Genomic DNA, 24,813 nt, shown 5'->3' with positions numbered 1-24,813 from the left:
ATTGCATGTTTTTCGTCACAAATAATATAGGTGACGAAAAAAAATTTGTCGACTAAAGGTTGTCGAGGATTCCTACCTGGTGACGAAATTTATTTTTCGTCACCTATAGTGCCTTTTGATGACGAAATATTTCGTCATCAAAATGTGAATAATTGGTGACAAAAATTTTTCCTCACTTATTGTGCTTTTTGACGACGAAAAAATTCGTCACTGATGGGTCACATTGGTGACGAAATTTTTTGTCACTAATATAAGAAATCGGTGACGAAATTTTTCGTTGCAAAAGATGTTTTCATATGGGAAAAGAAATCCATCTTTCTTGCTCCTGCTGGGTTTCGAACCCGAGTCCTTTGAGTTTTTCGCGCAAGTTCCAACCAACTGCACTACACACACTTTTCAGTAAATATTTGAAATATCTAATATATAACACATATGTTTAACATGAAAATATATTTCGAAAGTAATTTTGGACCTTTAAATATTAAAATTAGCAATTTTGATAAACATGAAAGTTGTAGGCAATTGAGTTATTGTTCAAATCCAATTTGAATTATCTCAATCGGAGATTTTAGTAAAGAGTTATATCCGAAATACATTTAGTGACAAAGCGTAATTCATAAATTTCGTCACGAAAGGTACCCATTTGACAACGAAATATATTTTTTGTCACTGAAAGCGTTAAAATGGTGACGAAATTATTTTTCGTCACCAAAGTTAAGCATTTGGTGACGAAAAAAATATTTCGTTACTAAATTGCTCACATTTGGCGACGAAATATATTTTTTGTCACCAAATGATTATCTTTGGCGACAAAAAATAATTTTGTCACATTTTTTAAACTTTCGGCGACGAAAAATGTATTTTATCGCCAAATGGGTACCTTTAGTGACGAAAATATTTTTTTCGTCGCTAAACAGGCATAATTAGTGACGAAATTATTTCGTTACGAAAGTTGTCAAAATAGTGACGAATTTATTTTTTCGTCGCCAAATATACTCATTTAGTGACAAAATTAAATTTCGTCGCCACTTTTTCGTCACTAATTTTCATTTTTCTTGTAGTGTTTGTTGTATGAATCCAACATGTTCAAGACCTCCGGATTGCAACTCAAAAAGACTCATTTGTTGACAATGTGACACATTTGCTGTTGGTTGTTCTATTAAAGCTTTTTTGGCAGATGACACCTTACGATAGGATTGGAGAAAATGCACCCTCCTTGGAGACGCAAGTGGGTGATTATGACCCACTAGCAAAAAATTGGGAGACAACATACTTTTCCGCCTTCTTCACAACAGCCAATTTTGCACCACAACCCTCTCTAGTTATCCCCCGATGCGGTGTAGTTGGTTGAGTAAATTTTTGGACCCCCACCCCTTATTTGCAACAACAATACTTCTTCCTAACGATTACTCGGCTTTACTCTTTCTGCTAGAACTCGATCGCGTACCAAATCCTAACTCTTTACCATAATTGTTGTAAAAGTTTTGAACGGCTTCTAAATTGTCAAACTCTTAGTTGATTTTCTGTATGAGGTCATTCTTAACTTGGTGAGTGTAAAGTACGTGTGAAGAATTAGCAGATGATTCACACGGCATACCTCAATCCAAAAGACAAAACAATAACAATTGATCAACATCGCATTCAATCACACAATAACATTTTTCCCTAATTTTTAACCCAAAGAGAGAGGGAGAGAGACAGACCTTGGTTGGTGGTTGGTCGGTGGTGGCATAACGCTTTCATTTTGTCGATCAATCTCCATAACTGGTTGGAAAAAAAAATAAAAATGAATCTTCTTTTCAAACTGATTTTGGTGTTAACCCTACTTCTGATAGTTGTTCATGTTTAGGTAATCAATTTCTCTGAAATGATGGACAGCTTAGAGCAAATTTGTTCATGTTTAGGTAATCAATTTCTCTGAAATGATGGACAGCTTAGAGCAAATTATAGGAGCAAATTAAGGACTAGTACCCAGCAAAACAAATTAGTGTTTTTGTAGTGTTAGGGTTCAGCATGAGTGGATCAGACGAAATTGAAATCATTTCGAACCCTAACCCTAAAATCAAAATCAACCCTAACCACAGAGAGAGAGAGTGAGATTCGATATTCTTGTTTAGTCATTTATGAAAAGCCCTTATCTGGTTCAAATCGGCAAAAAACCCCTAATTTTTGAATCGTTGAACCAGCAGATAATGCAGAGAGGGAGAGGGAGAGAGAGAGAGAGAGAGAGAGAGAGAGAGAGAGAGAGACCTTGACCTTGGTGCGTCGTCGTCTTCTTCTTCGTTCGATTTGTTCTTCGTTCTTCTTCGTTCGAAATTCAGAATCGCCTCTTCTCTCTCTCTCTCTCTCTCTCTCTTCGTTCGTCTGTGTTGTTTCAGAATTACCTCTTCTCACTAATCCGATCCGCATTTTACCCGACCCATGCCTATTTCTACCTGCGAGCTAGGCTTTTAAAATCAGAGCTGACTGTAAATGGACGTCCGCATTTTACTTAATTGAGGGCGCCCTCAAAGGAAGTAGTGTGTGTGTGTGTGCATATATATATATATATATATATATATATACACACATAATTTTACGTGATGTCCAGAATAGTGAGCAACAGATTTGAGACGAAGGGATTCCACTTCCCACTTGCTTTTTCTATGTTTATTAGATGTAAAATTTTGAATTTTGTTAGATAATACTCCTCCGTTTGTTTTAATGTCTCAGTTTGAAAAATATGTAGTTTTATGAGTCAACTTTCACTAGTACTTTACACTTTTTCATCAACTTTTCTCTATACTTTCCAAAATTATCCTCCATTTAATACTTTTTACATCAACTTTTACCTTCACTTTGTAAAATTATCTTCCACTTTATTCAATAACTTTTCAAAATGGACACTTATTTTGGGACAACCAAAAATGAAATACTGGTCACACTTGAATAGGGAAGGAGAAAGTAATAATCAAAGATACTTGTAAGGTTTCATCAGGAATTGTGATTTTGGCACTCCAAAAATTGATAGATGGGCTCCAAAACTGAATTGTGTTGATACACAAAACGACGTCTTTTTGAAGCCTATCCATCAATTTTTGGATTGCCTAACTTGAAAAAAAAAAAAAAAAAAAACTTGAACTCAAAATATCAACATGACAGCTAGGCCCCACTGCGCAGTTCTAACACTTATAACTCGACATATTCATCTAGATCCTGGCTTGCATTTAACAGCAATTGTGCACAACAACCGTGCACAAATCACGACGTGGAGTTCACTTTGGGTCTCACAAAAATGACTCAAGTCATTCATTAGATGTACTTTTTCCGTTTTATATTGAGAGTTCACTATGAAAAGTCATGTCATTTTTAAAATAAAAAAATCAACTACTTCCGTGTATAATTTTTTGAATTTTTTCGCACCAAATTAAAGTACTAATCGAGATCTTCAATACGGTGCGAAAAAATTCAAAGAATTATACACAGACATAGTTGATTTTTTGATTTGAAAAATAGCAAGAGAGAGTACGAGACTCTCAATATGGAACGAAGAGAGTAAAACATTTTTTTGAGGGCCTCAGTGAAAAATTACCTCAATCCGATACGCATAAGTGCTCGATCCAATCATTTAACTTTTCAGGATCTAAAAATCTAAATGAAAAGTTAGATAACTAGATCAACAAATATCAGATTGAGCTAATTTTTCGCGGTGTCCCTCAAAAAAATGTTTTACAACGAATGAACGGCTCAGATTATTAACGTGGGACCTAGAGTGGTCCCCAAAATGTGATCTGTGCATGATTGCTGTGCAATTAGTCAGGTTGTTTAGCAATTGTTTGAATGACAAAATTAAAAAGGAAAACTTTGTCGCAAGTAAAAAATTAGACCCCACTATTTTATTGTTGCTAACTTGTCCATTTTAACCTACGTAGGCTCCGTTCCGCTAACTAAAATAAGTACTTATTTTTTGAATTAAACGTGACGTATTTTGAGAGAATTGACCTGTTTCGTAAAATAAAAAATAAGTATTTTAAAAATAAGAACCTTAATTAGCAGAACAAGATACATAAGCGTACTTACCTTCATAACGCACACACTCTAGTGAATTGCTCTTAGTTACTTGCTCCACGTCCGCTCAATAACATGGTGCAATGATATTGAGCAGAACTCCATCAATAATGAAACAGGAACTCCATTCTTTTTAAGAATGTTCGTAAGACATGGATAAAGGAGCCAAATTTAAAAATAAATAAAATTGTTAAAATGGAGGAGGAAGAACTTGGGGAAAGGATCAATGCTCTTGACGACTTGGAGGATGATATATATTTTCGCAGAGGATGATGATGACTTCAAGGGTAGTGCCTCTCTTTCCTTGAAATTTTAATTCTGTGGTTTGGCTTTTTTTGCTTATTCTCTTGGTCTTTCGATTTTGTTCTCTCTGTTTTCTTTTGGGTTTGGCAATGTTTCTTCTGGATTTGGTGTTGTCTGTCATTGGATAGTTTTTAGGGGGCATTCGGCTTTCGTTCTTTGGTTTGTGGTGTTTTAGTTGGCATTTTGTCTTCTTTTAATTTTGGCTCTCGGGTTATGTATGCTCGTGTGCCCGTAATCCTTTTAATTTTTGTAATCATTTTCAAAGATTAATAAAATTATTTTTTGAAAAAAAAAAAAAAAAGGTCGTGTAACGATGACATTCAAATTTTGAGCTTGATGCCCAAGTTCGAATCTATAGGTGCGACCCTGAAATTGCTATGGGTGCATCACTTTCTGTACAACTCTTGTACACCACCTTATATGCGACCTATTTGAGGTCTCATACAAATACTCCGAGCCTTTCAATTTGTTTAGAATATTTTTTTGAAGAGTCCATGCGAGACAAAGTTCCCCCAATGTTTTTCACTCCACCAGTTGTCGTTGATTAAGAAAAAATTAGGTTAAATTCCATGGACACCCCCACATCTATTCACTTTTTTCATGCTCACCCCTTCAACTTTAAAGCACCTAAACTGACCTCCTCATCTATGAAACCCTTCAGTTACATGATCATTTGTTGGTAGAGCAAATATCACTAGTTAATTTGGTCATTTTTCAGATGAAAATGACTTTGAACACTACTGTATATATACTCTTTCCGTGCCAAATTGTTGGTCATGTTTACTATTTGAAACCTCTAAAAAAATTGCGATCTATTTGTCATTTGTTGTTCCGATGTGATTTTGCTTCAAAAGTGTGGATTCTTTCACCTTTTCGCCTTAGACCTGAGGAGCTTGTAAACTGTAGACATATGTCTGACTGGTGGTATTGTATTTGTGATCGTATCTGTTTAGCTCATCTCCCCTCTTCAACATTGGGTCTCGGCCTTTCATATTGCTGGTGGATCTGGAAAACTCGAAACGATTTGGTGTTTAATGGTACAAGTTGGCCTGCGGAGGCAGTTAATGGAAAGGCACAAGAAGATTTTTTTGAGTTTCTAGAGGCTAATATCAAGCCTTCCCCTACTCAAGTGGCTTCTTCAAATCCTGAGACTTTGGTTTGGAGGAGACCCAAGGAAGGCATGATAAAAATTAATGTTGATGCAGCGGTATCAAAGGCAACGAGCACTATTGGAACAGGAGCAATTGCTCGGAATGCGAACGGCTCCATTTTGGGAATCTTTATTAAGTCATATGAAGGTCTCACCTCACCTCGGCTTGCGGAGGCTATGACAATTAGAAGTGGAATGAATTTGGGTGTTGCTCTGAATGTAGGATGTGTTCTTATTGAATCGGATGCGGAATCGATTGTCCGAAGCTGTTACATGTCAAAAGATCCACTCTCTGATATTGCAGTTTTGGTACAAGATTGTTTAGCATTGAAGGATTTGTTTCAGTTGTGTGAATTTAACTTTGTCAAACGTGATTGTAATAGGGCTGCACATGCTTATGCAAAGAAAGCCTTTTCTTGTAGTTTGTCCGGTCTGTGGACAACTACCTTGCCTCTATGGGGTTCCTCTCTCTCTGATGTTTAGGCGTTTTTCCGCCTCTCAAATTAATAAAATCTTCTCCCCTTTGTCAAAAAAAAAAAAAAAAAACCTACAAAATAAACATTAGTAACCATCTAACCGACCATGTTTATCTTGAAAGAAATAAATGACCAGAACATTGAAGTCCATTTTAAATATGTTTGACAAATTCTCTCAAAACAAATACTTTCTCCGTCCAAAAATGTTGCTCATTCTTTCCTTGTTTGGCTATCCCAAAACAAAGGGCCAATTTGAAAAAAAAAAAGTTTGTGCTTCTTTCTTTTTTTTTTTTGGGGTACAATTATGTACTGTTCATAAAAAGTTGGATTCCTGAAGCATGAGCAACAATTTGGGATGGAAGAAGTATGATTCGACGATGTAATTACAGATTCTTAATTAACTTGAATCTGAACCATTGATTTCTCTTTTTGTGGTGATTTGTCGCGTACGTAGCATTGTTCTTTTCTTTTCTTTTTTAAGGATAAGGATAAGGATAATTTTGTACAAGAGAATAGGGACCTACCATATGAACTGCTCGAAATAGTAAATGAGGTTTGATAAGTAACGGACGGAAGTGAATCTGGACAGCCTGTTGCCTTTTCATGGGGTCTAAGATTTTCGATAGTACTACTAACTAGGACTCATGTTAGCTAGGATCACATGATTCAATTTGCCAACATGGACTACACTCCAATTCCAACCAAAAGGTCAGCCAGCCAAAACATAAATCACCTGATATGCCGAACACAGAAAACTTCCACACATACAGTCAGTCACTTCAGAATATTTTGAAGAAAGAAAACATACATCCAGATTTCATCTAATTATGCATGAAAGTCCGTAAGTAATGCCCTTAAAAGGAATACGCGCACGATGTACGGCGAACAAGGCTAGCCTGCAGAACGTACGATAACTTCCACGAGCCAATAAGGGGACGTCGCCATAGCTTGGAATCCAGAATTTGGGAAACAAAAACACATATCTCTTGTTCAAACGGATTTCCACAACCTTAATTACTTTGGAATTAAGGAGCGGAAATCTATCAGCTGCAGACAACAGGTCAAACTTGATTTCATTCTCTCGATCCGATAGAAACCCATACTTTTGGCTTTCTGCGCTTTGAGAAGTTGATGAACCTATTCAAAGAGAAATTGCGAACACCAACCTCGAAAAACACTATAAGAAGCTAATTAAATCAGGAACTTCTTGATTTTTCACATATGCTTGGTAAGGAATTGGAACCAAAGAGGCTGCAAAAGGATCTTCTTCTTCACCACCATTTCTTCTTCTTCTTCTTCCCATATCACCACTTCCAATCTCTCCACTAAACTTGATCAAATCTTCCTCAAACACCTCCCAATCATTGGTAATCACCGTCTTCATCCGCTTCGAATCCCCCTCTCTGTCCGCCACCCGGTCCTCCCTCACTGCAACAACCGCCTTACCCGTTTCGAAAACAGAACAATCCGTATCCGCCTCAGACACTCCACTTACCATCCGCTCGACCTCCCGGAAGTCTCTCTCGGTGACTTGCTCCACTCTCGGGCACTGCAAAGCGTTCGCGACCTTCAGCTCCTTGCAGCGCTCGATAAACATCGAGAGCTCTTCGCCCTGCTCTCTCGACTTGTGCAGGATTTGGAGTGCCATTGAGGCCTCGGTTCTCCCCGCGGAACAAATGTTCAGTAGAACTTTGGCGATGCCGTTGCAGATTTTGCTGTAGATTCCGTAGACGTCGATTATGACACAGTCCATGGCTTCTAGAATGAGAACAGCTTCGTTCATGCCTTGGGTTTGGGGTTGGATTTGAAGCAACAGGTCGAGCAATCCCTGCAGTCTTTGGAGCCAAATGAGTGGTTGCAACATGGAGCTTTCCGTTTTGGATTCTGCTATGGCGTATTTTGATTGTGCCTTTCGTTCCTGAAACGGGAGCGAACCAGAATTCTTGATTAACCGGTCTAAATTTGAGTTTTTGAACCTGAATTATAGATATTTTAACTTGATAAGATACAACACGTCATTTTTAAAGAATCTTGTATCATTTCTTATAACGGGGCGGAGTCAGAATTCTTGATTAAATGATACTTATAAATTTGAATAGAATATAGCCCCAAAAATTTAGAAACTTTATTTGTTAAGATGTATCGTTTCTCATAACGGGGCAGATTCAATTTTGTGTTCAAAATTTTTTTCAATCTAACTTACCAGAAAAACCATTTTTCAATCTCAAAACACGATGATTTTGATACATAATCGAATGTCAATGAATGCATTTTAAGAAAGGAGTAAAGAGGTTTGGGCACAGAGGTGAATAAATCGCGTGAAGAAAAACCGAACTGTGTTCAGATTATGACGAAATGCATGGGGAAATTCAACATAAGGACAGATTTCTGGTCCACAAAAGCATAATAAGCTTGAACAAAGACGTAAAATCCCCACATCTTCTACGGGCTTATTATACTTTTGTATGATTAGTAATTATATTGAAATCTTTAAACTTGCCTGAAGATAGACAGACATAAGGGCAGATTTCTGGTCCACAAAAGCGTAATAAGCCCGAACAAAGTCATTGAATCCCCACATCTTCTTTGGGTTTCCGTGTCCGTCGCTGAAATTCGACAGGTCGAACGGCAACCGTCCGATCGTCCTCACCGCCTTAGAATCGCAACCCAAGGCACCATGCATTAAAATGACTCCCTTGAGCGCCACGGCCCAGCTGCGGGTCCTCTCCATTCGGTGGGAGAGGGCCCACAGGAAGGCCCGGAAGCACACGGGAGACGAGCAGATAAACCTGAACACCACCCTGGCTGCGTCGTAATCGACTTTTGTGTCGTCGTGGCTGGTGGCCTTGATCACCGACAACTCAACCCCGGGGTGGCGGTGCGCCGTCTTCCGCGCTAGGCTCGCTGCCAGGATGCTGTTGCGGTCTTTCAGCGCCCCGGACGCCCTTTTCCAGAGCCTCCCCATGTTTCCTCTGTTTTTCAATTCTCTTTTGCCCCCGAGCACTGTTTTGTTTTTCGACATGGGGCTTTTGATATTGTTTGTTTTCGGCCTGGCGCCTCCCTCTCTCTCTCTATGGGTTTCTACGGAGTCAGGTGGTTGACGCCTTTGTTTGAGTTCCTAAAGATAACCCAATATTGGCGGCCGCAACAGTTATGAATTAAAAATGGTCAATTTTTGGATACGGGGTTGTGGTGTTTGCTATGTTCTCTGTTATTTTTGGAAACATATTTATTGGTGGGATTGGCAGTCGAATGGATGCTTTCAAATTAAATAGAAAAGTAAAAAACTGACTTTGTCAAAGTCGTTATGCTGTTACGAGACGCTTTGCTGATTGGGAAAGGAGAAGAATCGAGAAGGGAGGGAAGAAATGAGACGTTTTGTTAAATAGAAAACGTCCGGATACCCACCCCCCCCGACGGTCGAATATAAAAAAAGATACGTTCGGTTTTAACTCTCACAACACCTTATTGTCGCTCTCTCATATATTTCCTATAAGAGATTAAATTATTTATACTAGTATTGTAAACATTTGTTTCTTTCAAATCAATTACAGTGTGTCACATCGCAATGTTCTATTAATTAGGATTCATATAAACTCTTTCATATGTGACAATTATATGAACGGAAAATTTGAAACTAAAGTAGGATCGAGCTAGCTAACGTGGTAAAGAGTGAAAAAAAATTGGTTCACATAAATATGTGATGTATCTTGCCTCTCATAAAAAACGAAAACGAAGAAATTGGAACAGAACTTTTATGGGAGTTTTTGAAACAATAAGCAGTAGCACAACGAGGGATGTTTTAAATCATAGAAATGAAAGAAAAACTAATACTCCATTAAGCTTTTTGGGTAAAATGTACATAATTCAAATCGGATCATTGATTCAATTAGTGGCGGACACATGATTTCAGTGAATGGCCATGGAAGTTCCACCAAAAAAAATTTATTAAGAGTTTAGATGATCACTATCGAGAGAGGTAGTGAAAATGTTTTTCAAGAATTTAGAGTCAAAGTGCTATTTTTCTAAAATCTAGACTGTCGAAACACATCTGGACGGCCAGCATTAGTTACACAACCAACACTGTTGGGTAAAAATACCCGATCACCCTCACAACGAAAAACAATCACACACAAAAAAGACACAAGATTACGTGGTTCTCCAAACTCGGGTACATTCACGGAGAGATAGAATAATCCACTATAACAATGAAGAGTACAATGGTGAAATACAAAAACACCCTCACTTGGTATTTTTCCCACACTCTTTTTCTTCACTGTTACAACCCCTTTTCTCTCGGCTCTCACACAGTCACACTTGCACACACAAAATGTTGACTTTCCTTTTTGTTCTCCGCCCTTTTTCATTTTTATCTCTCTCTTACCCACACACGGTACAGGAGACCCAATAAATAGGCATGACTAGACTGGCACAAAATGACCCTTGAACTGCCAGAAGAATTTGGAACCAACCACAGATTCTCCTCCTTAGAATAAAGCACAATTGACTTGTTCACTTAGTTTCCTTGATCATTTAATTTTCTCGGCCAACACCCAACAAACCGGCCTTTTCTTTTTCCAAATCACATGGGCAAAACCGAACAAACACCCCCTTTTGCTCATGTGAAATCGCACCCCCTCGCTTGGGTGTCTAATCGAAAATATCGGAAATTAAATTTGGTGCGAAAGAAACCCTCTTCCTTGCGCACAATTTTTCTTTATCAACTTTTTTCAAAATCAACAATTGAGGCACTTCCTTCTCAATGTTGCTCACACATAATGCCTCGCTTGTTTGTGCCTTCACACGCCATACTTGTGTAACCCGGCGCCCATAATTTTTCCTTGCTCAGTATCCACCATTTGCATGCCACACTTCAACTCGACCTTGAAGCTTGCAAAGATTGCCCGCCATTTTTCCTTGCAACATCACTTTATCATTCTTGAAAACCTCAAGAACATCATCCCTTGTCGCAAAGCTACAACCCTTTGAATGTAACATTCCCAAAGAAATTAAATTTTTCCTTAGTCCCGGCGCATGTCGAACTCTGGTCAACCTCACAACTCTTCCATCGGCCATACGAAAATGTACCGTTCCTATGCCAACAACCTTATTCACCATGTTGTTTGCCATCCTAGCGGTACTTCCATCACAAGGCTCATACGAACAAAAATATTTTCTATTTGAACACATATGGAAAGAACAACCAGAATCCATAACCCAATCAAAATTCTCCGTACCTTCCGTGTGACATCCCACTTTTTCAGTAAAAAAATAATAATAATATTTTTGACGCAAATAATTAATTCTTTCATTTTTCTTTTTCAAACTTCTTTCTAATAAAAAAAAAAGATATTGATTATTATAAACTGCATTTATTTCAAAAATTCTTCTAATCTCGAATAACTTATATTTTTGTGTGTGTGTGTATGTGTGCATGTTATATTTTTGGGCCGGTTAGTTTTACTTGGGTTGGATTTAACTTTTAAACTCAGGCCAGGCTAGTTAGTGAGAGTGTACGTATTTGATTATTGAGGAGAGGGCCCCTTATGCTTTTATAAATATTGGGGAATTAGGGCTAAGGAGTATTAGTTTTCTTAAAGAGGAACTGTGAGAGAGTGAGGAGAACGAGAGAGAGAGAGCAGCGGCGGTGGGAGACGTTGGGCACGGTTGCATACAACTCCTTTTGTTGGTTTCGTGAGGTAGTTTCTTCAACCTTTTTGTTCTTTTCATTTATTGATCAATACAGTCAATGGAACTCTTACATATGTAGGATTGGTTGGGTTCTTATTTGTAGAAAGGAGAGTGAGAGAGTTAGAGTTGTGTGCGTGTGTGGTGGCTGTGTATAGCCATGGGTATTGGTGAGTTGTGTCGTGGTGTGCATGTGAATGGAATTTAGGGTTATTTTAATAAAATCGGGTAATCAATTCTTGGGGTGGGATTAACGCATTAGGCTGTTCATAGAATCTAGATTAGGACAGTTCTATATTAGTAGCTTTCATGCCTTAAATTGATTTCGGTACATGCAATTCTTTTTATTCAGCCTAGTAGAGCACTCGGGCATTGCATTTTGGCGATCTACCGTTCGATTGAGGTGAGTGGTTAAGCATGTGATCCCTTCTATTGGAATCCTCTTGAGCCTATCGATTCTTTACAGTTCGTTATTGGTTGTGATTCGATGATAATTATTCCTATTCGTTGCTCTCATAATTATTGGCAATTGACGTACCCTTTGGCATACAAGGTTCATTGATAAAAATTAATAGGATTGTTGGATTGCCCATATTTTTCTTGTTGCTCCATAATATTATTGTGACTCTGCAACGGCACGGAGAATAATCCTGGTGCAGGTGCCTCCAGCTCGCCGTTGTTCTATTTGTGTTTGGGACCATAGGCTGTGTTGATATTTATTAAAGTCCAAGGAAAAGACCCGTGAGATATCGTGGTGACTTTGGCCACTAGGGAAAAGACTTGTGAAATACCCTGTGACTATAGTGCTCAACGGATAGGGAAAAGACTTGTGAAATACCCTGTGACCCTATTCCGGATCGGCTTAGGGAAAAGGTCCCAGGCGCCATCCTGTGGTGACTCTAAGTGCGGTGTTGGATCCAACGGGCGAAGCCCTGAGAAAATATTTGGCATTTGGTACTTGGTAATTGGTGAGTATGGTTCCCACTTTGGTTTAGACTCCCGTTTATCGTCGTTCATCGTTCGGATATTATTTGACTCATCGTTTGGTATAATTATTGTGGTGATTTGATTATTGTTCATATTATTCATTAATCTGTATTCGTCTTATGGATACTATTTGTTGAGCCATTGACTTCGTTAGTTTGTTGGTATTATTCGTTGAACCTTCGACCCTCCTTAATTTGACACCATTTCTTTGGAACCCTCATTATCGTTCATTCAAAAGTATGCCACTTTGTATTATCACCCTTAGCATGCTTAACTACTCACTGAGCTCGTCAGCTGACGGATTTATTCCACATTTTTTTTCAGGTTAGTGCATGGGGCATTGTAGTGGACTCTGCGGCATTGTCGGGCCCTTCTGTTTGGACCTCTAGGACGTCTGCATTTTTATTTCTTTTCTATTGTCAAAAAGCTTCCGCATTTTTATTAGCTTCCGCACTTTTATTTATTGGCAGTTTATTGTAGAATTTGGAGTTGGAGAATATGAGAGGTTGTGTCGTTTGCTTAAGAAAAATATTGGTTTAGTGTCGCGCATTTTGTTGTAATAAAAAAAAATCCAGCTTTTCTTATTTGTTTCAAGTTGGTAAAATATTTTATTGAGGCTTCGCGTTCCATGATTGTTACATGGTTCACGGCCGGTCATGCTTCCGGATTTGGGGTATGACAAAAGTGGTATCAGAGCCTAAGTTTCGATTTTTATATTTGCATTTGGCATAGCATCATGTCTTAGAAGAGGTCCAGGTCCCCGGAGTCCCATAGGCTTGTGAGTGCATCTTCTATTTGTGTAATCTCGCATTTAGCTTATTGATTGTAGTATTATGTTTTCAAGGTTAGGGAATGGTTCGTCCACGTCGTAATACTAGGTCGACAAATGAGGGCCCTACAGTTGGTGGCCGAGGTCGGGCCACTCCTACAGTTCGCGGCCGTGGTCAGGCCACTCCTTTAGCACGTGGTCGTGGCCGCGCCAACCCAATAGGTTGCTTCGCCTTCAAACCTCGCCTTCAAATATAAGGTTGAATACCCCAAGCGTAGGGCTAGGTCGTTGGTAGCATAATATCCGGAAGTCCGGGATCGTACCCACTGAGAATTTGAATATAGCTTACTTGGATTGTAGGTTTTGTATGGTGGATTGTGGCGTTTAAGACGGCCAACTTAGTTTTGTTCTTAACGGTGGAAAATTACCAAGGCAAAAGACTAGGATAACGCTTAATAAACTAAAAGGAGGCAAGTCTAGGGATCGTCTAACCCTTGACAAAGGATGTTACCGGTTCTCAATATAACTCAGGCGAGAGTCACGACCGCGTGCTCACGCCCGGAAGATTTAGTTTTAATGACTACGTTTATCAAAAGATGTGATTAACCGGAATTACATCAACCTATTTTTGCTAATGTATCTAACACGTAGGGGGCCACGAGCCCTCGGTATGTCGCTTGCCAAGACCGCTTGACTAAACTTCATACCAAGGAGTTAACACGACTCGCTTAGACCAAAAAGGTTAGGTTCATGAAATTCCGAAAACCAAGATTTTAAGCCCGAAGGTTTGAGAACCAAATAACCACCTAAGTACTCGGGAAAGATTACCCCGAGACTTGGCCTATCAACTACTCACACATAGCTAAAGCATGAAAGAAAGCATAAAAACGAGACATGACTTTTAACCGATAAAAACGAAAACAAACTTGATATTATAAAAGATCTAGTCCGTAGGAACAACTTTAATAAATGAGAAATTAACAAACGAGAATTACTTACTTGAGTTCTAAGAGATTACACTGGAAAAGCTTGAAAGAACATTAATGGAGGAAAACTTAAAGCTCTTAATTAACTAGATAACAAAGGGGAGAGAGGAGACCCCTATTTATACACAATGGGTTTCTCTCTCCTCAAATATCTAAAAACATACTATAAAAGGCAAGTATTCCATAAATGGAAAGTCCAAAAAGTAGCAAAATATCTGGTCGGAAGCTCTCCGTATCGATACAGAATAAGCAAAGTATCGATACCACATCGTTAAGCTGAAAAGGCCAATCTCACGTAACAATCCCGTATCGATACAGATTATGGCCGTATCGATACGGGACTCTCTGATTGGAAAGATAACCAACGCGTATCGATACAGAGCTTAATCCGTATCGATACGCAGAGCTTATCTCTGGATCTTCAAGCCAGCCTCCAGAACTTGGCACCCGACGGCTGTTGGCTTGCCCGATGCTCCTCGCCTTCGTTCTTTGGTCACTTTGGCACAAGTTCCACTGAGCAATGAGTCTTGAATTAACTTGGGGGTTGACTTTGCACTCAAAATACGCCTTTTAAGGGCGTTTTGCCTGAAACACTTAACAAACTACCTTACGAGTAATATCGTTATAAAAGCTAGATAAATGCAAGTTAAAGCAACATAAAACGGGACTAGTCGCACCAAATATCTACAATATTGGGTGCGCATCATAGGTCGTGGCCGAGGTAGTGCTGAGGCTGAAATTTTTGATGATGCAGCTGAAACAGAAAATGATGCTAATCTTGCCGACCCCGCTGCGGATCCAACTGATCCAATTACAGAAATTATTGCAAATTCTGGTACACCCACAGGTTCTATTGACCCGATAACTGCTGTTCAGGCCTTTCAGACTTTTATGGGATTATTTGCAGGGCATCAGGCCCAAGTGGCACCAGCAACTGCATCAAGTTCTCTGACATTGGACAAAGGCAATACTTTTGATAGATTTCTGAAGACTAATCCACCGTATTTTATGGGGACTGATAAGCCATCGGATGCTGAGGCCTGGCTATTGCAAATGGAAAAGATCTTTGATGTGTTAGGTTGTTCTGAGGCTCAAAAGGTGTCTTTTGCTGCATATAAGCTGCAGGGGGGAGCTGAGCATTGGTGGCGGTCAGCAAAGCAGCATTACAAAGATAAGCAAAATGAATTAGTATGGAGCAATTTCAAAAAGGATTTTGAGGAGAAGTACATCCCACCAGCAGTTAAAGACCAAATGCGAACTGAGTTTTTAGCTTTAAGGCAGGGAAATATGTCAGTGGCGGAGTATCAGCAGAAGTTTGATGAATTGTCAAGGTATGCAGGAGTTTTGGTGGAAAAAGAAACAGATAAGGTGTGGCATTTTCAAAGGGGCCTTCGGTTCGATATTCATGGGAGAGTTTCTTTACTTGACGTTAATACACTACCTAAACTTGTGACTAAAGCATTGACAGCAGAGAATGATTTGAAAGAGGAGAAGATGAGTGAGGAGCGTCAGTTTAAGAGATCTAGAGAATGGTGGCAATTAGGACAGAGCAGTGAGGGTAGTAACTCTAACAAGAGGACTTGTACGCCTACGCAGTCAAAGGGTGATAGGAGTGAGCGGATTGAGTGGTTATGCAATCGTTGTGGGAAATCTCATTATGGTTATAGTTGTGATGGCTCGCCTAAGTTATGTTACAATTGTGGACAACCTGGACATGTAGCTGCTCATTGTAAGGGAAAAGAAGATGGAGGAAATGATATTGATGCGTCTAAGGGGCAAGGTGCAATTGGTTTTATCGTATTACTAGAAATATCATGGTTTAATTAATTAGTACGTCATGTTAATTTGTGGTTTTAGCTACTGTTTTTGAATTTCGAGGACGAAATTCTTTTTAAGGGGGGAATGATGTGACATCCCACTTTTTCAGTAAAAAAATAATAATAATATTTTTGACACAAATAATTAATTCTTTCATTTTTCTTTTTCAAACTTCTTTCTAATAAAAAAAAAAGATATTGATTATTACAAACTGCATTTATTTCAAAAATTCTTCTAATCTCGAATAACTTATAATTTTTTTTTGTGTGTGTATGTGTGCATGTTATATTTTTGGGCCGGTTAGTTTTACTTGGGTTGGATTTAACTTTTAAACTCAGGCCAGGCTAGTTAGTGAGAGTGTACGTATTTGATTATTGAGGAGAGGGCCCCTTATGCTTTTATAAATATTGGGGAATTAGGGCTAAGGAGTATTATTTTTCTTAAAGAGGAACTGTGAGAGAGTGAGGAGAACGAGAGAGAGAGCAGCAGCGGTGGGAGACGTTGGGCACGGTTGCATACAACTCCTTTTGTTGGTTTCGTGAGGTAGTTTCTTCAACCTTTTTGTTCTTTTCATTTATTGATCAATACAGTCAATGGAACTCTTACATATGTAGGATTGGTTGGGTTCTTATTTGTAGAAAGGAGAGTGAGAGAGTTAGAGTTGTGTGCGTGTGTGGTGGCTGTGTATAGCCATGGGTATTGGTGAGTTGTGTCGTGGTGTGCATGTGAATGGAATTTAGGGTTATTTTAATAAAATCGGGTAATCAATTCTTGGGGTGGGATTAACGCATTAGGCTGTTCATAGAATCTAGATTAGGACAGTTCTATATTAGTAGCTTTCATGCCTTAAATTGATTTCGGTACATGCAATTCTTTTTATTCAGCCTAGTAGAGCACTCGGGCATTGCATTTTGGCGATCTACCGTTCGATTGAGGTGAGTGGTTAAGCATGTGATCCCTTCTATTGGAATCCTCTTGAGCCTATCGATTCTTTACAGTTCGTTATTGGTTGTGATTCGATGATAATTATTCCTATTCGTTGCTCTCATAATTATTGGCAATTGACGTACCCTTTGGCATACAAGGTTCATTGATAAAAATTAATAGGATTGTTGGATTGCCCATATTTTTCTTGTTGCTCCATAATATTATTGTGACTCTGCAACGGCACGGAGAATAATCCTGGTGCAGGTGCCTCCAGCTCGCCGTTGTTCTATTTGTGTTTGGGACCATAGGCTGTGTTGATATTTATTAAAGTCCAAGGAAAAGACCCGTGAGATATCGTGGTGACTTTGGCCACTAGGGAAAAGACTTGTGAAATACCCTATGACTCTAGTGCTCAACGGATAGGGAAAAGACTTGTGGAATACCCTGTGACCCTATTCCGGATCGGCTTAGGGAAAAGGTCCCAGGCGCCATCCTGTGGTGACTCTAAGTGTGGTGTTGGATCCAACAGGCGAAGCCCTGAGAAAATATTTGGCATTTGGTACTTGGTAATTGGTGAGTATGGTTCCCACTTTGGTTTAGACTCCCGTTTATCGTCGTTCATCGTTCGGATATTATTTGACTCATCGTTTGGTATAATTATTGTGGTGATTTGATTATTGTTCATATTATTCATTAATCTGTATTCGTCTTATGGATACTATTTGTTGAGCCATTGACTTCGTTAGTTTGTTGGTATTATTCGTTGAACCTTCGACCCTCCTTAATTTGACACCATTTCTTTGGAACCCTCATTATCGTTCATTCCAAAGTATGCCACTTTGTATTATCACCCTTAGCATGCTTAACTACTCACTGAGCTCGTCAGCTGACGGATTTATTCCACATTTTTTTTTCAGGTTAGTGCATGGGGCATTGTAGTGGACTCTGCGGCATTGTCGGGCCCTTCTGTTTGGACCTCTAGGACGTCTGCATTTTTATTTCTTTTCTATTGTCAAAAAGCTTCCGCATTTTTATTAGCTTCCGCACTTTTATTTATTGGCAGTTTATTGTAGAATTTGGAGTTGGAGAATATGAGAGGTTGTGTCGTTTGCTTAAGAAAAATATTGGTTTAGTGTCGCGCATTTTGTTGTAATAAAAAAAAATCCAGCTTTTCTTATTTGTTTCAAGTTGGTAAAATATTTTATTGAGGCTTCGTGTTCCATGATTGTTACATGGTTCACGGCCGGTCATGCTTCCGGATTTGGGGTGTGACATTCCGAAGTCACCGTGAGCAAATCACCATCATTTTCAGTGGAGCTCTCAACCACCGCCGCTTTGGATTTTCCTTTCTCTTTCTCTATCTTGGCTTTGAGTTTTGGGCAAAATTTCATTATTTGTCCTTCTTAATTCATTACAAAAGTAGCACTTTCTTTTGTCAACCCCCCGCGACTCACCACCTCACGAGGATGAGCGCCCCCTTGGTTTAGACCCATTTTGCCTTTCGGTCGTCTGCCCTCTAGCTTGACTTCCGGAAGATGCAACCGTGGCACGATCCTCTGATATCCTCTCGCTCTCCTTCCTCCGCATCGACTCATGGGATAGGAGTGTAGCAATAACCTCATCAAGTCCGAGAGTGTCTTTCCCAAACAATAATGTAGTTTGGAGATGCTCATACAATATCGGCAAGGAAACCAACAAAATGATCGTCTTATCTTCCTCTTCAATCTTTGCGCCAATGGCTTCCAACTCTGTTATTAGCCGATTGAACTCATCCAAGTGCTCATTAATATTTCCTCCCTCGGGCATACTTAATGCATACGATTGCTTCTTTGACGACAAAGTTCCGCCGGATCCGTTTCATTGATGACTTCTCGGAGAGTGTTATTCCCGAGATACAATTGGATGGTGCTATTTGCAAGCTCTCTCATCTCCTCCCATTTATCTTCCTTCATTTCTTCTGGCTTTTCGGATTTCGGCTAGAGTGCTTTCACCAAACCTTCTCTCACCAAAATATTCCTCACCCTTCATTGCCAAAGAGTGAAATCATTGTGCCCATTGAAAAGCTCAACCGTGAACCCGATGCTTTTTCCTGCCATACCGTAGCTTTGATACCACTTTGGGTAAAATACCCGATCTCACCCGCACAACAGAAGCGTAACGAAAAACAAAACACACACGAAAGAGACACAAGATTATGTGGTTTCCCAAACTCGAATACGTCCACGGAGAGATAGAATAATCTACTATAACAATGAAGAGTACAATTGTGAGATACAAATACACCCTCACTTGGTATTTTTCCCACACTCTTTTTCTTCACTGTTACAACCCCTTTTCTCTCGGCTCTCACACAGTTACACTTGCACACACAAAATGTTGACTTTTCTTTTTGTTCTCTGCCCATTTTCTTTTTTTACTCTCTCTTACCCACACACGGTATAGGAGACCCAATAAATAGGCATGACTAGACTAGCACAAAATGACCCTTGAACTGCCAGAAGAATCTGGAACTAACCACAGATTCTCCTCCTTGGAACAACGCACAATTGACTTGTTCACTTAGTTTCCTTGATCATTTAATTTTCTCGGCCAACACCGAACAAATCGGCCTTTTCCTTATCCAAACCACATGGACAAAACCCAACAAAAACAACAGTTGTGTGTTTAGCATTTTTATTTTCTATATACCAGCGTCGGGCAAGTGGTTAATACCGGTGGACAAGTGGTCAATACCGGTCACCAAATGGTATTAAATTTTTCTATTTTGATGGTTATATGTCCATCGCATGTTTAATTTTGTTAAAACCTATAACTATTCTTCTTGATTAACGAAGTCAATTCCCTCAATAAGCTTCAGTAATACTCCTATTTACCATTTTTGTAGTAGCACCCCGATTTTTCAGAACGTTAAATAATCCAAGTACTAAAATGATTTCGTTTATTTAATTATAATTACATAAAAGAGGTTCAAGTGAGATATTACAACCATATTGAATTGAGTTTGGTTTTTCCAATCATATCGACAGACCTCAGCATTTCGTGGCAGGCGGCGGAAGCGACGGACTCGTCAGTGATGCAAGGATAGAGAGAAAAATAAAGGCGGGTTACAAAGGGGTACCGGGTCAGCGTCTTCTTGAGGTTGTTCGGGCGGAGGGGCTTGATGTTGTAACGAACGCTATGAATGCAAGTTAAGAACGAGAAATTGAAAACTAAACAAGAAATCACAAAGACACAAGATATACGTGGTTCCCCAAGATGGGTACGTCCACGGGCGAGGAGAGAGAGGATTCACTAACCAACGTGAAGAAGAGATACAAAGAGCCGGCTATAATCCGTAACTCTAGAAAGGCCACAATATGAAAGCCCAAAAGATAATTCCTAGAAGTCCCCCAAAAGCCCTATTTATAACAGGCTGCAAAAACGGGAACAACATAATTAACCAATGTGGGACTAAAGAATACAAGGCATTCCTAACAATTCTCCACCTTGACTTAAATTCCACTGAACCAAATCACCAAATATAGCTATCGCCTTCTAACCTCTCACTCGCCAAATGCCCCCGAGGGGCGATCAACTGCAAATACCAAGCAAGCCCAAGCAATGCTTGAACTTGGCAACTGGAACTGGTTTAGTCAACATATCTGCTGGGTTATCTGCTGTACCCACTTTCTTCACCTCAACTTGCTTTTGTGAGATGATATCCCGAACGAAGTGATACCTAACATCGACATGCTTGGTCCTCTCATGATACATCAGATTTTTAGTCAAATGTATAGCACTCTGCGAATCACGAAATACTTAACTCACATCCTGTGCAACACCAAGCTCACAAAGCAAACCTCTCATCCACAATGCCTCCTTCACAGCTTCAGCAATGGCCATATACTCCGCTTTTGTTGTAGACAGCGCGACTGTAGCCTGTAAAGTAGCTTTCCAACTAATGGCACTTCCGGACAGAGTAAAAACATAACCTGTCAGAGACCTCCTCTTATCGTGGTCACCGGCAAAATCCGAATCAACATAACCAACAACATGATTACTAGAATTGGCAACCCCAAACAATAGACCAACACTTGCAGTTCCGCACAAATACCGTAGTATCCATTTCACAGCCTCCCAATGTGCCTTTTCTGGACGCCCCATATACCGACTAACAACACTAACTGCATGTGAAATATCAGGATGAGTACATACCATGGCGTACATAAGGCTCCCAACTGCGCACGAATATGGAACCTGATCGAGACATATACTTTTCCTCATCCTCCGACTGTGGTGACAACTCAGCTGAAAGTCGAAAGTGTGCTGCCAAAGGGGTACTGACTGGTTTCGAGTTCTGCATGGCAAAGCGCTCAAGCACTTTAAGAACATAAGACTTCTGATTCAAAAATAGTTTGCCATCTACTCGATCTCTGCAAATCTCCATACCCAAAATACGTTTTGCCGCACCCAAATCTTTCATCTCAAATTCACCACCTAACTGTTGTTTCAACCTGTTGATTTCTGATACACTCTTGGCAGCAATAAGCATATCATCAACATACAACAGTAGATAAACAAATGAACCATCTGGAAGTTTTCGAAAATACACACAACTGTCAAACTCACTCCTAGAATATGACTGGCTTATCATAAAAGTATCAAACCGCTTATACCACTGCCTAGGGGATTGTTTGAGGCCATACAAAGACTTACGAAGTAAACAAACGTGATCCTCCTTACTAGAAACAACAAATCCCTCAGGCTGACGCATATAAATCTGTTCCTCAAGCTCGCCATGCAAAAACGCAGTTTTGACATCAAGTTGCTCTAACTCAAGATCATAACATGCAACAATAGCAAGTAAAGTGCGAATGGAACAATGTTTTGCAACTGGTGAAAATACCTCATTGTAGTCAACACCTTCTTTCTGGCTGTATCCTTTCGCCACTAGCCGAGCTTTGAACCGAGCATCTTCTACCTCTGGAATACCTAGTTTGCGCTTGAAGACCCACTTGCATCCAACAATCCTCTTCCCTTTCAGCGGTTCTACTAACTCCCATGTCTGATTCTTCTGAAGAGACTCAATCTCTTCATTCATAGCAACAAACCACTGTGCAGACTCAGTGCTCGAAACAGCTTCTGTATAGCTGGAAGGCTCTTCATACTCAATTGTCTCAGCAACTGATAAACCATAGGCCACCATCTCAGAATAAGCCGAATACCTTTCAGGAGGCCGAATCTCCCTTATTGGCCTATCTTTAGCAATAGTGCGTGATTGCTCAACTAACGCATCAACCTCTGTGTCTGAACTCTTGAACTCCTCTTTAATTGGCTTCTTAATGTGCTTCTTCCTTGAGTCGAAAGATTCACTCAAAAACTCCACCTGCTTTGGAACACTCTGTTCCTGAATTGTATCATCAACCTGCTTAGACCCCTTAATCAGATAATTTTCATCAAAAGTCACATTCCTACTGATCAAAAACTTTAAATCATCAAAGCACCATAACCTGTACCCTTTGACACTTGCTGCATAACCCAAGAAAATACATTTCTTGGCCCGTGGCTCCAATTTACCCTCATTCACATGAGCGTAAGCTGGACACCCAAAAACATGCAGCACAGAATAATCAGCTGGATGACCTGACCATACCTCAAACAGAGTCTTACACTTAATAGCAGTTGACGGAGACCTGTTCACCAAATAACATGTTGTGAAAACGGCTTCAGCCCAAAATTCTTTGCCCAATCCGGAATTGGACAACATACAACGTGCCTTCTCTAAAAGAGTCATGTTCATTCGTTCAGCCACACCATTTTGCTGAGGGGTTTTTCTCACTGTGTGATGCCTCACAATGCCCTCATCACTCAAAATCTATCAAACTCGCCAAGATAAAACTCCATACCATTATCAGTTCTCAAACGTTTTATTTTCTTACCAGTCTGATTCTTAATCAAAGTTTTAAACTATTTGAATGTATTAAAGGCGTCACTCTTATGTTTCAACATATACACCCAAACCTTACGAGAGAAATCATCGATAATACTCATAAAATAGCGAAAACCACCTTTAGAAGTTACCTCTGCGGGACCCCAAAGATCTGAGTGAAAATAATCCACCGTGCCTTTGGTGCGATGAACAGCTGTACTGAATTTTACCCTACACTCCTTGCCGTAGACACAATGCTCACAGAAATCCAGTTTCTCAATTTTCTGGCCACATAGCAAACCCTGTTTGCTCAAAACTGTCATCCCCCTTTCGCTCATATGCCCAAGGCGCATGTGCCACAAACGAGTCAAGTCTGAATCTGAAACCTTGGATGAAGCAACCGTTGCTGCAGCACCTATAACTGTACTGCCCTGGAGTGTATAGAGGTTACCACGCTTTTGACCCTTCATCAGTACTAATGCACCCCTTGAGATTTTCAAAACTCCACCTTCACCGAGGAATTTGCAACCATGAGAATCAAGAGCACCCAGGGAGATAAGATTTTTCTTCAAATTTGGAACATGTCGAACCTCATATAAAGTCCTAACAATACCGTCATGCATTCTAAGCTGAATCATTCCTGAACCAATAGTCTTACAAGCCATGTTGTTACCCATCAAAACTGTACCACCATTGACCGCCTCATAAGTAGAAAACCACTCTCTATGCGGACACATGTGGTATGAACATCCAGAATCTAGAACCCACTTGGTCTTAGAGCGAGAATTGCCCTCTGTAACTGATAACACGTTATCTGACTCATCTGAACTTTCAGCAATTCCAGCGATTACTTTACCCCCTTTCTGGTCTTCTTTTTCCTTCTCCTTGAGTTTTAAACAGTCGTTTTTCCAGTGCTCGGGTTTCTTGCAATAATTGCACTTTCCCTTCTTCTTACCTGATGACCTGGATCCTCCCCTATTACTTGACTCCACCTTTTCTATTGTTCTTCCCCTAACAAACAAACCCTCCGCATGTGCATCACCCTCACCTGACACTTTCTTCCTCAATTCTTTCGAATATAGGCTAGCCTTAACATTCTCCATGGATGTCGTGTCTTTGCCATACAATAGGGTTGTAACAAAGTGCTCATACGAAAGTGGTAAAGAACATAGCAAAATTAGGGCTTGGTCTTCATCCTCAATTTTACTATCAATTTTTTTTAGATCCATAATAATACGATTGAACTCGTCTAAATGATCCTTAACAGGTATACCTTCTCGCATATGAAACGTATAAAGACGTTGTTTGAGATATAACTTGTTGGTGAGCGACTTCGTCATATATATGCCATCCGACTTCAGCCAAATTCCTGCTGCTGAAGTTTCTTCTTCCACCTCGCGAAGAACGTCATCTGCCAGACTCAACTGAATAGAACTCAGAGCTTTGGCATCCGTATCATCCCAATCTTCCTCTTTGATTCCAGAACTAGTCTTGCCCAACAAAGCTTTGCGCAATCCTTGTTGGGTTAACAGCGCCTTCATCTTTACTCTCCAAAGACTGAAACTGCTGCTCTGCCCATCAAACTTCGCAATCTCGAATTTAGCTGGCATAGCCACAGTCGCAAACGAAACCCTAGTTTTTGCAACTTAAGGCTCTGATACTAGTTTGTTGTAACGAACGCTATGAATGCAAGCTAAGAACGATAAATTGAAAACTAAACAAGAAATCACAAAGACACAAGATATATGTGGTTC

At 39.8% G+C, this 24,813-nt stretch overlaps 3 protein-coding genes across 3 annotated transcripts; 2 read left to right on the top strand and 1 right to left on the bottom strand.

Moving 5' to 3' along the window:
• Positions 1 to 5,260: 5,260 nt before the first annotated feature.
• LOC131299717 (uncharacterized) lies at positions 5,261 to 5,983 on the top strand. Its single transcript, XM_058325296.1, has one exon. The coding sequence runs from the start codon at positions 5,261 to 5,263 to the stop codon at positions 5,981 to 5,983; it is 723 nt and encodes a 240-aa protein (XP_058181279.1).
• A 618-nt stretch (positions 5,984 to 6,601) lies between these two features.
• Positions 6,602 to 9,190, bottom strand: LOC131301617 (putative clathrin assembly protein At1g25240). Its single transcript, XM_058327987.1, has 2 exons — positions 8,477 to 9,190; positions 6,602 to 7,894 (listed from the first exon to the last, which is right to left on the bottom strand). Exons 1-2 carry the CDS (start codon positions 8,996 to 8,998, stop codon positions 7,154 to 7,156), a joined length of 1,263 nt encoding a protein of 420 aa, XP_058183970.1. The 5' UTR covers positions 8,999 to 9,190; the 3' UTR covers positions 6,602 to 7,153.
• A 4,228-nt stretch (positions 9,191 to 13,418) lies between these two features.
• On the top strand, positions 13,419 to 16,233 carry LOC131299716 (uncharacterized). Its single transcript, XM_058325295.1, has 2 exons — positions 13,419 to 13,642; positions 15,116 to 16,233. Exons 1-2 carry the CDS (start codon positions 13,504 to 13,506, stop codon positions 16,231 to 16,233), a joined length of 1,257 nt encoding a protein of 418 aa, XP_058181278.1. The 5' UTR covers positions 13,419 to 13,503.
• Positions 16,234 to 24,813: the final 8,580 nt, after the last annotated feature.

This window comes from Rhododendron vialii, chromosome 9a (genome assembly GCF_030253575.1).
Source record: "Rhododendron vialii isolate Sample 1 chromosome 9a, ASM3025357v1".
Classification (NCBI taxonomy): Eukaryota; Viridiplantae; Streptophyta; class Magnoliopsida; order Ericales; family Ericaceae; genus Rhododendron; species Rhododendron vialii.
Note: the sequence above shows the minus strand (reverse complement) of the source record. Positions and strands in the feature narration are given on the sequence as shown.